Here is a 19068-nt window from a genome sequence, read left to right on the forward strand (position 1 = left end):
CTTTTGTTATGCCAACAGGAATAACAAAAGTTTAGTGACGCAGCAAAAATATCTCAAAATGGGGGTGCGTAAATTTACCCTCACTGGATGCCAATATTCCAGTCCTTAGCGTAATTATTTATTTTTTTAGCTTTCCTATGGTAGAAAATCCTTGGATGTAGATTATAGATTTATCACGCCTCTGAATCGCCTCCCACGAGTGAAATTTGAGGACATATTCACATCAAAAACTGAGTTTCCTAAATGGGCGGCGGCTGATCCCTAAGATCCTTTTATTCTCTTGTCCTCTTTCATAAAAAAATCATAGCAGGACCATTACAATGACAAAACAAAAAATCCTCAAACTACTTTATTCACCGATAAATAAAATTTAAATACATTAACAATACATATCCATATCAAACTAGTTGTAAAATAGTCTTTAACTGATGTAAAAAAAACTCGTAAAACCTCAAAAAATACATTCGCTAAGGCCTCACTACCGTGATATGGCAATGGTTATATGGCTTTAATTAAAGCAGTCCTTATAATAAACATCTATTTAATATAGGCATAGCTGTCAGCCCCCTGTGCAGGGCTTCCATGGTGGCAGAAGAATTGGCTGTGCATGTACTTTTGCATTGTCCACTTGTAGCGACTTACGGGGATCAACATCTTGGTACCCCCAAACAAACTCCCGGAAAGGAAGGCGAGGAGGTTGCTAAGGTTTCTGGAATAACAAATATATTCCCACACATGCAAAATATTTTTCATTGTGCGGAAATTTGCCCGATAAACCAAACCATAACATCCCTTTCCATCCCATACCATATCACGGGCTACCTAGGTGCATGTATGCTTAATGGCATTATTGAGCAATGCCATCCAATATGGAGTAATTCTGCCTTCTTTCGCAAATTGAACCCCAGTGTAACCACGTTACTTTATTTTTAATTTAAGCGGTAATTAATGCGGTAGCAGGGTTACACGGTGAGGTAGTGAAGCCGTAGTATTTACATTACAATAATTTACACATCATGCTTAGAATACCCGACACGTCAAATGACGACAATCAAAGTGTTACGCGCAGCATTGTGCCGTCGGGAAGTTGCATGCGCATGGATCTGTTGCTATACATTCAGCTGGGCATATGCAGGAACAAGCTGAAAAAAATTAGTTTTACTAATTTATTTATTCATTAATTGCGAATTACTTCTACAAATCGTGATATCACATATTTTATGCCAACGTTCAATGAAAAAATGTAAAGGTGCTTCCACACAGGAAGTAAACATATCTTTTTAGTGAACAATAGATCACAAAACAAATTATTCTATAAAAGTTATTAAATATTTTCTAAAATTTGCTTACACAACAATTTGTACTAACATACAAAAATCTTTAACTTATTTTAGAAAACATATTCAAATTCAAAATTTTATTCAAAATAGGATTTAAAATCACTTATTGAACGTCAAAAACTACCACCCATTCGAAAAAGTATGCTTCAGAACTGAGAAGAACGGGCGCAAGAAACACAGCGGGCTTCTTTTTTTCATAAAAATATCGTTACATTGTAACATCGTATAATAAAATAAAATTATTATTAAATAATTATTTGGTCAAGAACGGAGCACACCGGAATATATAGCTATCTATATATAACCTAACACTAGCCTTATCAAAATATAGAAACCAACTATGAAACTAATGTGAAATTGTTATAATAAATTTGCTCTGTGCTTCCCCAGAGTCCCAGGCTCAGGGGTATTGTTAGAGGCGACTTATGGGCATTTACCAGTGGGAGGCTTCTTTGCTGTGGCACCCATAATCTAGCCGGCACGATGCCGGGTAGAAAGAGAAGGTAAATGAAAGTACTCACGTTTGCAGTCACCGTACTGGCAAGGATCCATGTATTCGGTACAGTCTTCACCAGGCGGCAGGAACGAAGAGCGATACACCGTAGTGCCTTCCAACTGTAAGCGATGAGTGCATTGCAATTACGTTGAAAGATACGACTTATTATAATATTTTATAGAGATTAATTAACTTCATGTTTTAAATAATATCATTTTTCATCAGTGATAAACGGGCTCTAGAGCCGTGCATAGTTCCTAACTTCCTAAGAAAATGGGGCGAGAGATTAAAAGGTTAATCACAATTTTATCTTTTAACGTCTGTTTTGTCTCTCACATTGATCGTAGCCCTCAATTAAATTGAAGTTGTTCCCATAAATATGGTTTTTGCCCAAAATCATACTTAAATTTAAAATTTGTCCACGAGTTTACGGACGGAGTTACACAGGTGCCATAGCAGCAGCTATGATGCTGCTAAATATGAAGTAAGTCTTATACTGCTCCAGTTACTTGTAATATTAACATCACTTTACCTTTTGACACGGCTTCTGGTACTGTCCTTTGCAGGCCCAAGGTGGTCTTTGCGGCGCCGGCGCGCATACAGGCTGGTAAGACATCTTCTGTGTTGTCTCGCTCTCCATTTTGGCTATCCAACAAACAAAACGAAAATAAATAACCATTTTAAACTGCCTTTCATTTGTGATTTGATAATGCTTCTCAAGTTATATTGACTGTAAATGGGATGTAAGATACATAATAGCTTTAAGCCACAGTCACTGTTCAGGCACTATCTATAAATAAATTTCAATGTTTAATTAAAAAATGGCTGTCGTAAATACTTCTCCACAGCTGAATATCTAAGGGATCCGACAGCCTGGGGTTCGATTATGATTATTTTATAGTAATAGCAATGACAGTACAATATTGTATATTTCATTAAAAAGAGCGCAAAAGAATAATGCGGGGAGAGTTCTTCTTCTCTGAGAGAAGAGAAGCGCTTTTCTCTCAGAGCGCTATTTGTTTCCGAAGCAGTAGTAGTATAGTTGTATCTAGTATATTAGAAATGACATCAAAAAGAATTGTAAAGGAATCAATTTTAAGAAAATAAATGCGTTTTTAAGCCTTAAGGTTTTAATTTACTTTGCGATTTAACAAAATATTAGGCTGATTGAGTAAGTTTTGATAGTTATTTTGATGCTGTTAAATGTTTCGAGCCGATACTTAGGTCCACCAACCAGACTGAGGATGCTAATGGAATTATTTGTGCTTCTGCCATCATATGCGTATTATATTACATTGCACTAGAATCTCCCATGTCAAAGCCCCTTTACGAACTGATGCAGTTTCATGACGTTTACCAAGACTTGTTATTGTAGCATGCTATGTTATTGTCACTCCCTGTGTGTGTAAATAAATATATCTATATTCTAATGTGTTCTGATTTGAAGTGTTGCTCCAATAATTAACCTAGTTACCAAAGAGGATGTAAATACTACGTAATAAGAGGCGGGACTGCCTAAGTATAACTTGAAATTTAATTTAGTATGAAACGTGCAGAGATTTGACATAAGTTTGAAATAGTAATAACAATATTGCGACGAAGTATAATCCGGCTAAGTTTAAAAGCAAACAGTTGCTTATAATGTAGTGGATTTTGGCTATCTCCGTTTATTAACAAGATTATAGCAGTCATCTGTCAATCTATCAATGACTGCACGTTTCATACAATTGCATACAATCGCTTTTTCTGAGAGAGTTTCGCTAGGCTGCTAGTTACTTGGAAACCAATATAGCGCGTTCCCCTTTCAGATGGTCGCGGAATTAGCAATCATTGGAAGTGTTGAGACACAGAGGCGAGGAGTGTTGTCAAATAACCGTGACATACACTATGGTGTATTTTTGTAGGTACCGTCTCCGATTCAATGCCCATAACGTGACATTTTTTTTTTAATTAGGAGCACAGTATCACGCACGTCTCTGGCTGAATAAAGCTAAATGTCTTCTCACCGTTGGGTTTCTCATAGCATCTGCTTGGTGCGAAGGAGTTAGGCGGCGCTATGCGACCAGGGTCCAAGAACGACATTCGGTTAACCGTTCGATCTGAAATTATACATCAGTAGGTAATTATTATCTTTAAAAAATCCGTCCTGATAGCCTCCGTTAAATGAGTTTGTAAATCATCGAAATTGGTACTCGAATGTCTATTTAAGTCCCCGCTGAATACGTACCTATAGAGCCATGTTTAATATTACGCGCATTTAAACGCTACGATTTTATACTCTTGTGTTAATCAGGCCTAATTTGGTGCCAAGACATTCATATGAGTTAAATGTTAAAATTATAACTTTACATTCCACTTGCACTTAAGTATTTTTCTCATATGCAGGCACCAAGCTGTATCCCACACTACACTATATCAACTTAAAACCTATACCAAAGTAAAAAATAAATAAGTAGAACATCGTCACGACAAATAAATGACACAAGAGGTAAGAGGACAAGAGTGGTAAGAGGCGGGTGGTTGAGGCAGAGCACTCACGTAGTGATCGCCGGCAGAGCTGTCGGGGCAGGGCCGAAGCTACTGTCGTATCAATTATACAGGGATCCCGGGGCTACGGGGGCCCCCGACGTGGGTAAGCAAAAATTAAAAACTTTTGCTGGTTGCCGAAAAAAAGGTTTGAATTGTTTGTAAAAGTTTTGGGAAAAGTGGCAGATAGATAATTATAATGAAAAAATATTTCTTCAAATTTTATGCAAACATTTTTATTCTCTTGTGAGAAATCTTTACCCTTCATAATTTTAATGGGTCCCCCCAAGCAAATTTTTATACGGGGCCCCGCCAAGGCACTCTACGCCACTGAGTCAGGGTTAGCACTTCTGAGTTATTAAATCATAATAATTTAACCATTAAATAGTTATGTTTCAATGGGCCAATTGATTAATTATAAGTAACTTTCAAAGAGGTTAGTCAAATATCCAATTTAATTGATTTCTATTATGTCGATCAAAGGTATTAAAAAGTCTGAATTGTGTCATAAATTTGATGTTAGTGAAGTTACGAACAAAATATATCTATCGGTTGGAGATATTTTTTCCGAATAGATGAGATGTCAACACGCGTTTCGCACTTAATCTGTGTGAATCTGCGCTAATAGGGAGAGTATTCTACTTACTTTCAAATGGCTGTTCGACAGCGTGGAATTTGTGCGGCGGCTTGCACGACTCTCGCACCGCCGCCGGCTTCGGCACGTAGTCGTGTCGTTGGGTCGTGAGGTTCTGCATCGGTCCCTGGCCCCACATGTCGTGGTGGCAGGGTCGTATCGGCTGCGTCACGCACACTGGGTTCGGCAGGAACGACAACTAAAAACAAATGCATATTATAATATCATCATGAAAATCAAATCACAATCTCTTTATTTATGTAGGTCAAGGAAATGACACTTAATGTCAAAAAAAAAAGTATTTTTCTAATTGAATTTACTTCCCACTTCGTAAAGGGTCGAGCCAATGAGAAGAAGTGGCAAGAAACACATTGCTACTCTTTTATTATGTAAAGTGAAGCAACAAAAATACTCAAATGTCCAATAGTCAAGGCCATACACGAACTTTGTTTTTATGAAAACTATTATATATATATATATATTATTATTATATTATTATTATTATTATTATATATATATATATATATATATATATATAATAATAATATTATATGTATATGTATATATATATATATATATACATATACATATAATATTATAAAATATTAGTCCCCCATCAGTAACAATGTGCCCCTAATCAAGTTTGTAACATTTTATTCGAGACCTACTGAGATCTTTCTTTATGAAAATAAGGGAGGAGACAAGCAGGACGTTCAGCTGATGGTGATTGATACGCCCTGCCCATTACAATGCAGCGCCGCCCAAGATTATTGAAAAACCCAAAAATTCTTCGCTCGCTACTTGCTTTTTAAGCTCGTCATCTTGAGACATAAGATGTCAAGTCTCATTTGCCTTTTTAGACCGAAGCACAGTAATGCTTAAACAACTGCTTCACGGCACACCCATAATCTAGTCGGCATCCGGCAAAGGATCCTCCCACTGGTAAGTTGTGTGATAATATATACCTATTATATTAGGTCATTGAAACACCATTGTTATGAAGTTACCTTGTGGACCGTGTCACCATCCATCAGTGCTGTAGAAGGCACCAGGTTCGGCAATGGCTTGACTGGCTGAGGAATTATTGCCGTAGCCGGGAGATAGCTGAAAAATTCATAAGCATATTGTTTGGGGAATGAAAATATGAGCCTATCTGAACGTGTGACGTTCCTATAAAATGTGGCCATCGTGAAACATTCTTCCACGTACAACCAAGAAACAGAAATAAATTAAGTTGCGGCGTTTCCAGGGCGATAGTTACTTCCTGCAGTGCCGGAGTCAGAGGAACCACACGAGCGTGTGCTTTGTATAATTCATCTGGTGTGGAGAGTATATAGGCGGTAATTATCACTTATCACCAAACTAAACGTACCCTTGATTGTCCTCTTCCATGAATAAAAACGGAAGGATAAGGCGATGTAAAGAATCCTTAGAAAATAATAGTCCACGGCGGAACTAGTGCGAAAATTTAATAGTTCTGATAAATTACTACAGGACTATCATACAACATTTTTTGCAAGTTTAAAGAAAGTGTACCTACGGAGTAGCTGTAACTTTATAATCCCGTTTTTGCCACTATTAGAATTCTTTTTTGATAGGCAAATTATAATATTTAGAAACTATAATTAATATAGATTTTTAGGATCGTTTCCTTCTCCTTACTATGTACCCGTTCAATACAAGATACAATACAATTTTCTCTATAGAAAAAAATACCGAAGTCACATCGATTTGTAGTTTTTTTTACAAGCCAAATTTGATTTTAAACATGTTATAATATTCTTCTCCAATTGATATAAATTTATCGATTTTGGAATCGCATCTACCCCATCGTTTCTTTTTCAGTACATTATACATTTTTTATCGTTTATTAAAGCCTCTTTATTGTACTTATATAATATGAATTATGATCCGTTTGACGCTTGCCAAATGCCAGTGTGAGACCTGTGCCAAATTGTTGCGCGCACGCTTCTTTTTTGCTCCGTAAATAATATACGAAATAAAATAGATTGTATTTTAGTTTTATAGTTAGTATAATTTTTTGTGTTACATATATAAGTATTGTAGAATAACCCATGTATATATAATATATTCCCTATGGACTTCAAAATGGACCGATTTCGATCAAATCTTCACATTAGCCCAGCGAGTAATCTGGTGTTGTTTGGTAGTGATTGGTTCAACATTTTATTTGCTATTCAGAGTAACTTAGTTTGTTACGCTTTCACCACGTAGAACTCATAAAATTTCACGATTATATCCTGAAAGAAAAGAGTTCCTTTACGACCCTACCATACCTAGTTGGCCACCCCAAGTGGATGGCTGTTAATAAAATCATTGATATAAACGAAACTAAAAGATATTTGTCCATGATCTTATCGTTCTACTCTCTGCCAATATTTCGGCGCAATTCCACCTGCCATGTTCGCGGCTGCATTATTACAAGCAAACTTATGCCTTTTCGTGCACTCCTTCACGTGGTTCTAGGCTGCCTTATACTTGCAACCCAGTAATAGTAACGCAAATAAAATAATTGAAAAAAACCGGGAAAAATTAAATCAGCTTTCAATGACATGTCATTCAAATTACTAACCTGTTCTTATAGACGGTTTGAGTCTCAAAACGTTTCGAAGCTGTTACTGGATTGGTGCAACTATTGGGGATGATAGCACGGCGGCGGCAGTCACCATCCGGATTTAAGAAGCTGAAAGTTCATGGAAAAATAAGAAGCCTGGCAAATCAACATGACCAAGTTATGCCAAAATCAAATGAAAAAAGGTCCTTTGCGAGTTGGGACTCATACAGAAAACGGTGCAAAGAAAGAAACAATTTACCTCATGGTATAAGTCGTGTTGTCTTCGAGCTTCTGACATGGCTTCTGGTACTGCCCCTTACATGCCCAGGGTAAGGGCTCCTTGGCCAAAACCTTCAAACAAAACCTATTTCAAAAACATTTATATATTTTATGTAGGGGTAATAAGTCTTTATTTTATGTAGAGGTAATAAGTCTTTATTTTATGGACAAGGAGGACAAACGAGCATACGGGTCGCCTGTGAATACCATCGTCCACATTATCTTGCAAAACCAGAGGAATCACAGGAACGTTGCCGTCATTTAAAGAAAGTGTATGCGCTTTTTTAAGGTACGCATGTAGTTTCGTTCCGGTAACAGCGCACAAGGCAGCTCCTTCCACAGCTTTGTCATTTGTGGTAGGAGTAGGTAAATAAAATAAAATAAAACAGGTCTAGCAGAAGATAGTAATAGCACAATAGATACAGAAGGAATGAGAGCATAATATTACCTATGTAGGCACATTAGAGAATTTTCTAGAACCTTTGATAATCACACTATTAACACCAGGAACAAACTTGTTATGTCTACTACTCGGTTAAATCAAGCTAGTCTTTGTTGTGCGATGTATATGCCTTAACTTGATGATCCCAAAAAAAATTACAAAATAAATGAGTTACAAGATAAATGACTTTCTAAATGATAATACCACAGATTGAGAATAGAGCGGCCGCCGTGAGTAATTCATATAGGAACGATATTTTATTAAATAGAGCTCGCAGAGTTTCTTGCCCATTCGTCTCAGGTCTGAAGCATACATTTTGGAATGCGAGGTATCATTACGTAATCCTATTTTGAATAAAAATATTCGAATTTGGAATGTCAGTATGTGAGAATGTCCCTCGTCGCATTCGCTCACTGGAGGACCAATGGAGTAATCCATTGGACGACAACAAAGTAGTACTTATAAAAATACTTATAAATAATAATACTTATAAAGGAAAACGGTTGACCCTAAAGGCCATCCCTGCAACTTCCCGCTAATTACATACCTAAACGCTTCAAATTGTGCTAATGACGATTTTGAGTTCTTCGAGTTTAAAAATATGACAAAACATTTTCAGCTCTTCGAGCCCAAAGAGCTAGCTGGTCTATGTTTTTCAGTTCTTCGGGCTCAAGTCTGCACACACACATACATACATACATGCACACAGACGTACGGACACCATCACGGGAGTACACAGAAAAGCTTCCTAGGATCTTAAAACATCGAGATCTGATGAATACTCTATTTTCAAAAAATGATATTTGAAATGATTTCGGAGTTATTTGAAAAATCATTTTGAAAATTATGTCATCTTCGATGCGAATTTGGTGAGCCTCCAGATTACTGCGAAATTGACACGCTCGAGACTTCGAGACCTAGTATTCCGATACTAGGCGAGTCTTTAAGGGAAAGGTTGTCGAAGAGCGGTGACAAATGGTTTTTTTTTATAGGTAAACGCGCAAACTTGAGTCTTCTGGGGGTTAAATTGGACAAGGACTACTTTATTGCCCAGATAGGTTACGTATACGTTATGAAGTTCAATAGGCTTTAGTTGTAATGGATAAAGGATAAGTTATGTGCATACATGGAATGGACATAATACAAAGAATTATATATTAAAATTAGAAACGAATGGGAATTAATGCAGAGGCTTTTACCGGTTAGGGCTGAACTTTATTGATAGTAAAGACTAACCCCCTTATTCATAATGGTCCGCTAACTTAAAACAGCCGCTAAGGAGTGTTTTTTCTCATTCTGACTTAGGTCAATAGAAGAAGACAGAGTGAGAATTAGCAATGCTTTAAGTTAGCAGACTATTATGAATAAGGGGGTGACAATACAAACACATATTAATAAATATACACTCATCGAAAAATGCTAAGCAAAATGTACTAATTTAAATTTTAGGATGGTTTTTCACATTATAACGTATTTTGTTTTTAAAATAATATTTTTAAGGTCCTATGATGTAAAAATAACAGCCGTTGTCTTTATAAGTTCTTTTAATAACAGAAATTAACAATATTAAAATATACTGCAGAAACTAAGGTACATAAGCAACTAAACATTTAAAAAAATGAAATTTCTAAAGAAATTTATTGTGAAAGAATAGGATAATTAAATACAAAGTATGGCCTCCTCTGTTATTCAGAACTTGTTGGCAACGATTATTCATTGAATTAATGAGACTGTTTATGTCATATTGCGGTATTCGCTCCCAATGAAATTGTAGCAAATCCTTCAGCTGTTGGGTTGTTGTCACTCCGTCCAAATCCTTCAAAACACGACTCTGGAGCATGTCCCATGCGTGCTCCATGGGGTTGAGGTCTGGCGATTGTGCAGGCCAGGACAATACCCGGACGTTCTCCGATGCCAAGTATTGACTGGTTCGCCGAGCTGTATGTGAACGCGCATTGTCATGCATTAACGTAAAATCGGAGCCAAAGGTTTGTGCAAATGGATGGACATAAGGTCTGAGAATATCCTCAACGTAATTTTCAGCATTCATGTTTCCATTTACAAAAACGAGCTCAGTTCGCCTGTCCTTCATAATACCCGCCCATACCATAACTGTTGAGCCGCTGTATGGATGAACTTCCTGAATGCACCTGAGCCTTTCAGAATTTCCGGGCCGACGGTACACTCGCACACTTCTTGTATCAGAGGGCCTACCATCAACTTTTAATAAGCGATGCGAATCCGATGCAGTTCAGTTTAGGAACCTAAACTGAATCACTAAAATTCTCACCATGAAGTGCCTTTTACTGAATGGCGTTTGGATCGCTTATAAAGAATGAACGAAATAAAATTGCGTTTCGAAACCTAAAATGATATGATTTTAGCGGGTTTTTTTGCGTAGAAAATACTAAAAATACAATATTTTCAAATTGCGCAATTGCGTCAAATTAGAAATCATTAAGCCGTTTTTTATACTTATTAAAAGATAGTAATATAAATATAGTTCTTTGAATTACAAATTAAATGTTTGCTTATGTGTTTTCGTAAAAATAACGAGTAACGAACGCACCTCCATTGATGTTTGATTTGACAGGACCACAGAGTACATTTTTTTTAATTCGTTCTTGCGAACAGGCTATAGCCCGGGCCCTTACTGCCTCGTCTAGTATTTTCATTTTTGGTATTTATTTTCAGTATTTTGTTTTACAAAAAGGACCAATAAAGTATTCTCATCTCATCTTTAATCAATAAAAATTTTCTTTTCTATGTTTTCACTATTTTTTAAAAGTTTTTAACAACACAATTCACTTTCCTCTAAGAAAGTAGCAACTTTTTTCGAATCGGTCACTTTGACAAATAAGCTATCCAGTTTAGGTTGAAATAACACATGGTACGAATGAATGAAGGAACTAAATCAGTTTGTCATTTAGTTGATATCTTTTAAGACATTCAATTGACATCATTGCGATTTAATCAGTTGCTTTGACGTCAACCTAAATTAGATAGCTCTAATCACGTCGTGGTACGAAATAGCAATGCAGTTCATTTTAGGTTGTCAATTGAATCGCAATAAGAGTTCATGGTAGGCCCGCAGGCCTAAAGCCGAATCGCGACTCATCGGAAAACATAATTTTATACCATTGTTCCTTGGTCCATGTTCTGCGTTCTCTTCACCATTCATTTCGACGAGCGCGATTCCCGTGACGTATCGGTGGGCACCTAATTGGGCGTCAAGCTCGTAGGCCGTACTCATGCAGTCGATTTCGCACAGTTTGGGGACTTACATCAACACCACTTGAATTTTGTAGCCTCAAACTTATCTCTCGAGCGGTTAACATCGGCTGGCGTCTTGCAGTCAGTTGTATGTACCCGTCTTGCCGTGTGGTTGTACTCCTTTTACGGCCTGAATGCTGTTCAGCGGGTTACCTTGTACCGCTGCCAAAGACGACAAATAACACTTCTATAAATGCCAAAATGCCGAGATACCTGAGACTGATTACTTCCCGCTTGCAACATCCCTACATATCTTTGCATTTCATTTGCCGTCAAATGACGTCGCTCCATGACGTAAAGAATATCTAACAACTCAATTTTGTCGCTAACTTTATTTAAATGGTTGGTAAAATTATAAAATCAAGACTTAACGTTGCAATAAAAACGCACTTAAATTAAAAACAAATTCCCTTTCATTTAATTTTATGAAAAAAACAAAACAATCGTTTTTTTTTTACAACCAGCCAGTCTGTCATCAATAACAAAAAAGTTTACATACCTATGCACTTTGAGTGAATAAAGACTTATAAATTCATTAATTTAAATGGTAAATTTGTAGAATCATGCATGTAGCGACATTTTTGATGTGTGTAGTTTATATGGGAATAACTAGATGTACTAGATGTAAGGAAATAAAGCTCTAGATAATTAAGAGAGCAAAAAATAAGTGTAACAATAATTCAAGCTGAAAAATTTGAAAGCACTGCTCCAGTTGCTAGAGTGTGAGAAGAATTTACACAAATTGAATGTGTACTAAAATTTATGGACGATGCGAGGCTTGAACCCGGCCTCTCAGGTTCTGTCCTAGCATTCGTACCAACAAGATAAAATACCTTGTATGAAAATAATTCGAGTCGAGGAGGCCATCGAAATATGTCAAGATAATGTCATATACAGATTTGTCAGTTGTGTTGTATTTGGTATGATGTCGCACGTACTTGGTTAGGCATAAAGCTCATCTTATGGGTAGTTGCACAGTCCATCTTGGCAGCTGGTTTCTCGTAGCATCGCTGCGGCGCAAAAGATTTCGCCAATTCAATTTTATCAGGCGGGAGGTAGGACAGCTTGTTCACTGTTCGATCTGAAATCAGGTTGCACTTAAGAGGAAACATTATCTAAGGCAAAGATTGGATATAAGAATTTCTCAAACTACATATTGCACATAAAGACAACTGTAGCTCCGACTAAAAATTGTGTGTAAAAATTTCAAAATCCTGGTTTCACTCACGGCAATTTTTTCCTCAAAAAATTTTTAACAAAATTAGGAAAACTGAATTAAAACGAAATATACAGAATATTTCCTCGAAATGCTTAAAATTTTTCGCTTATTGCTGCCCCATTTTTGTGCTGTGCTCCTAAAAAATTTCCTTAAAAAAAGCAAAAAAGGGACACACAGATAATGATGAAATTGATCTAATTTCAAAATAATTATTTTGATCTAAACTAAGGAAGAAAGTGCCACTAATGTGTCCTCATAGAATCTAACGTGGTAGTTTCACAGCTTGTCAGGGAAAAAATCGTTGATAACCGCACTTTGAAAACAAAACAACATTCCTACAAAATTTATTTTGAGCTGCTATTCTAATTAAATAAATTTGTATTAACTTATATTATTTATTTTAAATTATTTTCTCAATAGGTGGTTTCTATTGTTTCAGCCATAAATAAGTTTCAAGTATTTTTTTATTACAACAACTAAAAACAATTATATCAATGAAATATTCGTCTTAATTGACTTATTAATAACCTATTAGAACATTGTAACACACTTTCAAACGGGGTCTCCACACAATGCAGTTTCGGCGCCGGCTTGAAACTCTCGCGGAGAACGCACGGCTTCGGCACGTAGTCGTGTCGTTGGGTAGTGAGGTTCTGCATCGGTCCCTGACCCCACATGTCGTGGTGGCAGGGTCGTATAGGCTGCGTCACGCACACTGGGTTCGGCAGGAACGACAACTAAAAACATAATACAATGACCCAAGTTTTCATCCAAACCTCCTGGTATACAGTCCTTAACGACCAATAATTATACTGATTCTGAATCATCATCACCATCATCATTTAAGCCGGAAGACGTCCACTGCTGGGCAAAGGTCTCCCCTAAAGATCGCCATGACGATCGATCCTGCGCTACCCTCATCCAAGCTATTCCGGCGATCTTGACCAGATCGTTGGTCCATATCATCCGGCCTACCAACACTACGTTCTTCCGGTACATGGTCACCATTCGATGACTTTGCTGCCCCAACGGCCTTCTGTCCGTCGAGCAATGTGCACTGCCTTCAGTTTCGCAACGTGGGCTACGTCGGTGGCTTTGAAGTTATAAAGTCTCATAAATAACTACAAAAACTACTACATCCTGCTATAGATATAAAACAGATTTTAATACCTTTTGGACTGTTCCTGATTCCATCGGCTCACAGCTCGGCACCAAGTTGGGCGCTGGTTTCCTGGCCTCACCCCGAAGGTTCTTGCACCCATCAACAGGCAAGTACGACATCTTGTACGTGGTGCAACACTCTACCGGAGCGCTAGGTTTCATGTAGCATCGCCTTGGTGCATACGAGTCCGGGATCTTTGGTTGTTTATAGCACTGTGAACAAAAATAATCGTATCTAGGTATATATATATATATTTATTTTTCTTTTTGAAGTTATATGTAGGTACTTCTCTTTGTGCGTTAGGGAAAATTTATCAGAGTGAATTTTAACGATGCGCTCGTACACCGTCACGCAAATTCGACACCTTGACGTGAGCTGGTCAACTAGACTATTTGTATCATAAATCAGCTACTAAGCCTCTTGTAACTCATATGACGTCTCAGACCACGACTATTGGACGAGATTTAAATAAATTCAATATATAATTTCAATTTACATACACATTTTAAAATAAAAAAAAATATTTGTCTTCAATTTTATAAAAATAATTTAATGATATAATATTGTTACAAAATTATGCGGCATAATAATATTTTCATTGATTGTATGTAATACTTTCTTTATGACAATATTCATTTTTCTGCAAACGTAAAACAGCACGAGGAATATTTTTTAAGGATTTATTACGCCTAAGAAGAATAACTTTTTGGGTTCTTACAAAAGTGTAGATAAGACACACTTTTTATTTTGTTGATTAGAGTGATTAAAATAATTAAAAAAAAACCAGTAAAGTGCGAGTTTCAACTCGCACACACACACACACACACTCACACACTTCACACATTAAGGGTCTAAAATTATAACATATATTCTTATTCATCTAAGTATATCAGGAACGCCTATTGTAATTTTTATCATATTATAATTTTTACAGGGTTTGACTTTGTATATTTATCTAAACTTCAATATCTTCAAAGTTCAAAGTCGTACAAAAAATTCTCACATAAAAATCATGTCGTAACGCCATCTAGTAAAATATTAAACAACTTTCATTGTTACTTTAAAACTCATTCTGTACTATGTAAGAAGTACGTAATAAATCTAACAGATGGCACTATTCACATTATATGACTATTCACATTAAATATGAACGACGCCTTACAGATGCCTATAAAAATATTCAAAATATCGTGATTTCTCTAAAAGTAGAGACCTACGTTTCTGAATCTCAAAGATAAATTATTAAAGTATCATCAAATGAGTCACACACTCGTATTATGATAAATTACATAAATGCTTCTTAGCTAGTGTAGCTACAGACGAAATACAACTACAAGGTAGTCCGGCCGCAGATTATGACATTATAAAATATAAAGACGGGGATACTCCAACACCAGCCGGTGCTTTTGCGTATTTACATTAATCCTCATTATACTTATGCAGTATGCTCTAATCTTAAAGGCTCTTAAGCCGTAAGGTGTTATCGGTTCGGGAAAACTGAAGTCGATAATTGATTCCACGAAGTGTCTGTCTGAGGCAAGAACCAATTTCCTAGCAAGACGCTCGGTTGTAGGATGCCAGACGTCAACATGATGCGGATGGGATTTGGCATTTTGACGTAGGTACCTCATGTAGGTAACCTTAAAAGGTCGGTCATCAACTGGTGTTGCAATAAAGTAGAGGCGGCGGATCACTTAGCTTCAGTCACCAATTTTATAAAAAAGGAGGTGAAATACAAATACAAACCGGTTTGATAATAGGCGGTTTTCCACAGCAGCAGGACCTGCAAGGACAGGACTGCTCCTGCCTGCCATCTATTGCTTTTCCGTCTCGTGGACCAGATTTGATTCCAGCAGTTGGGGCGCAAGGCGCTGCAGCAGGACAGGGCTCGCATCTGGTATAAAGTACTATTATTAAAATAGCAAGAACACAGATGTGGTCGCTAACTAAAGGCCTTATGAGAAAGCTCATGCGTTTGCTCAGAGGGCAATGGTAGGTCCCAAGATGGACCGATCATCTGGTCAAGATCTACGGATTACGTGGGATGAGGGGAGCGAAGGGCCGAAATTCGTGTAGACCTTTGTCCAGCAGTTGACGTTTTTCGGCTGAAGTGATGATAAAATAGCGCAAAATGCCAGAAAATTTACAAAATACATGTATTGCAAAATTTAAAAGAATTAGCTTTGGTATTCGATTGTTTATATTTTTTCATCGTCTCAAGTCAATTTCCTAATACAATTTATTGGGGTAGGTAACCAATCGTTATTTTGATCCTGTAGAGGGCGCCAAATCTTGAGAGTTGAACAAACATAGCATTTATTGATCATGCGTCATTCGGAAATTCAGCCATATTTAGTTTAGCGATGAAAGCATTGCGGGAGTAATCTCCAAAGCGCGACTTGCGAGTCGGTTGCCGGTGGCGAAGTGTAGGGCCAAGTACGATTGCTTTGGGTGCTCGCCCGAACCACCACTACGCGGTGGCAGGACATCGGTTAGCCTGCGGCCGGACCCGGACCCACAGTGGTGTATGTAAAAAGATTTTACCGGTGCGGCGGTAGGTCGCCCAGTTTTGTCTTACAACCTTGTCTCGTCGCAATTTATGCTAATATTGGAAAATGGAGATGTATCTAAACGTATGTAGAAACGTTGTAAGTCGTTTTTCAAACTGATGTAATTGATTAAAAGAGGATATTGATATCCTAAAGAACGTGAAAAACCTGTTTTCATCATTTAGTAGGTCTGGAAATAAGGTGTAGAATGCTCCACAGTGTTCTCTTTTCATGTTAATCGGATGAACCCAATAATATCTTGACTTACTTTTTCGAGAACATTGAAAATTTTATTATGAATGCGTAGTCACTACGCGACTGTACTCGTCGATGGTAAGAAGTAAGAACGCTACTGGGTACAAAATTGGGTCGTGTGGAAGTTGAATGTTACCGTCGGACTACCCGGCAATGTATGTATGAAAAGGGCCATACAATTCCATGATCCATCGATGTATTATTAATACTAATATAGTCTCAATTCAATTTATTTCATTTTCTATATAACTACCACGGACTAGTAAAAAACAAGGACTCCGCGCCGTGATATTAGCAAGTGAAACCTTTACGTACGGTACGGTTACGGTTACGGGGTATACCAGTTACACAAACAAATACTTTTATATTATTGCTTTTACACTTTTTCACAACGCACGAGGGCATTTTTAAAATATTTTATTGCGACGCAAACTGATCTGTCACCGACGATGGCAAATCTCATAATGGTGGCCGATCGGCTTGTAGTAGTGTAATTGTATGCGTGGGGCTATGTATTTACATGTTTACCTGATTGTTTTTGTACCCCACTGTAATGTAAAGTGACAACGGAGTCCTTATTTTTTATACTCGTCCGTGATAACTACCTACTATTTTCTTCCGCTTGTCTCTCTAAACTGTGTAAATTCTTCAAGTGCCATAACAAACGCTGTCATTGTTCCCGTTGTCATAAAGCAATAAAGTCAAAAGAAGTAACTATGACATCTCTGCTAGTTAAATCTCATTTTATTTGTCAAGCTTGTTGATTTAAATAAAAGAGGCCTACTCTATTTTTAGAGCCCATTGTTTTCAAAGTCATCTTTTAAAATGGTTGTTAAATTTTTATAGATCATCCATTTTTATAATATGTACCATCATCAATATCTGATGATCAGAACCATCAAAGCATCAGAAGGCCATACATACTTGATTATGACGAGACCCTTTGTGTTCGCAAAGGCTTATGCTTTCAATATTTTCTACGCTTGCTATTTTTATTTAGGTGCTGATTATAAAACCAATTAAAATACTTACTCTGGCATAATTTATTGTATAATCTAAAACTATTTAATAACACTGTAATAAAATTAATCTAAAAACTAAAATTATTTAGAAAACGGAAAAGATTTAAAAAACCATACTTAAAAATTGATACTAAAGTGACGGGTGTGTAGAAATATATCCAATTCTTATAAATTTTATTGATGACATTCTTTTTTTGAAAATATTACAATTGAGGTTCTATATATAATTAACTTAAAATTAGGTACCTACTAGATAGTGGCATATAAAAAGAATGAAATAGTAAAGTATTATTCATAACATTAATAATATGTAAGTATCCATCCCTAGTCTGTGATTTGAAAGTTATTTTGGGTTTGGGTAAAAGCTATTTCGAACACTCAAAGGATGTGGAAAATTCTGGGACCAAAATGTAACTACATAAGTTAAGATGTTTTTTAAGAACATTCTCATTCTTTTATTTAAGAATTTTAAAAATCAGCTTATTTTAATCTGGAACCGGAGAAGTATGAGAAAACTAGTTTTGTAATACCATCGATCAATTGAGTATTCAGTTACAAAAGTGATTAGCTAGAAGTATAAGGTGCAATGCTTATGCAATTACTGCAATTAAAGTGGAGTAACAATGTACTGGACTATATTATTATGGTATATTATTATAATATATAATACGAAACATGAATTGGACCGTACATTAATATTACATTTTTGTTTATAGGGCACGTTGTAGACTGGATTAATAATCACTCACGTAACTACAGAGAAGGAGTACCCAAAGGCAAAATATACACGTGCCTAGAAGCTGAAGGTCGCGAAGCTGCAAAGGGGTGTGGAATTTTACAAACAAAGAAAAAAGTAATAAATAAAAAAATGTATAAATAAGTATCATCATCATCATATCAGTCGGAAGACCGATATGATGATGCTGCTGGACAAACACCCCCCTAAAGATCTCTACGATGATCGGTCCTGCGCGCTGCCCTCATCCGGTATTCGAGTATTCCGGCGATCTTATCCAGATCACCTTGTAGGGGGCCTACCATTTACAAACACTGCGTCTTCCGGTACATGGTCGCCATTCGAGGACTTTACTATGCAAACGACTATCTGTCCGTCGAGCACATAGCCCCGCCCACTGCCACTTCAATTTCGTAATCATCTGGGCTATGTTGGTTGCTTTGGTTCTGCTACGGATCTCCTCATTTGTGATTCGATCCCGCAGGGAAACTCCGAAAAGGAACATAACAAAACTTATTTAAACTCAATCTTAAATAAGCATGCAATAAAAAACTTTTGGC

At 36.8% G+C, this 19068-nt stretch overlaps 1 protein-coding gene across 50 annotated transcripts in view; it reads right to left on the reverse strand.

Moving 5' to 3' along the window:
• The window catches only part of LOC126968123 (stabilizer of axonemal microtubules 1), a 58613-nt gene extending 40695 nt beyond the window's left edge, over positions 1 to 17918 (reverse strand). For 18 of the 50 annotated variants that reach the window (XM_050812951.1, XM_050812945.1, XM_050812984.1 and 15 more), the window contains exons 1-9: positions 17783 to 17918; positions 15693 to 15840; positions 13955 to 14158; positions 13335 to 13521; positions 12504 to 12646; positions 7831 to 7922; positions 7590 to 7700; positions 6004 to 6100; positions 5009 to 5195 (exon numbers count right to left, since the gene is read on the reverse strand). In XM_050812951.1, the coding sequence (XP_050668908.1) occupies positions 5009 to 5195; positions 6004 to 6100; positions 7590 to 7700; positions 7831 to 7922; positions 12504 to 12646; positions 13335 to 13521; positions 13955 to 14158; positions 15693 to 15840; positions 17783 to 17790 (1177 nt within the window). In that variant the 5' untranslated portion in view covers positions 17791 to 17918. Of the gene's footprint in view, positions 1 to 334; positions 1143 to 1861; positions 1956 to 2368; positions 2482 to 3842; positions 3936 to 5008; positions 5196 to 6003; positions 6101 to 7589; positions 7701 to 7830; positions 7923 to 12503; positions 12647 to 13334; positions 13522 to 13954; positions 14159 to 15692; positions 15841 to 17782 lie in introns of those variants that run through there. The other 32 variants (XM_050812938.1, XM_050812957.1, XM_050812961.1 and 29 more) reach the window with 5 other exon arrangements.
• Between the last annotated feature and the right edge of the window lie 1150 nt (positions 17919 to 19068).

The sequence above is a fragment of the Leptidea sinapis genome, chromosome 14, assembly GCF_905404315.1.
Source record: "Leptidea sinapis chromosome 14, ilLepSina1.1, whole genome shotgun sequence".
NCBI lineage: Eukaryota > Metazoa > Arthropoda > Insecta > Lepidoptera > Pieridae > Leptidea > Leptidea sinapis.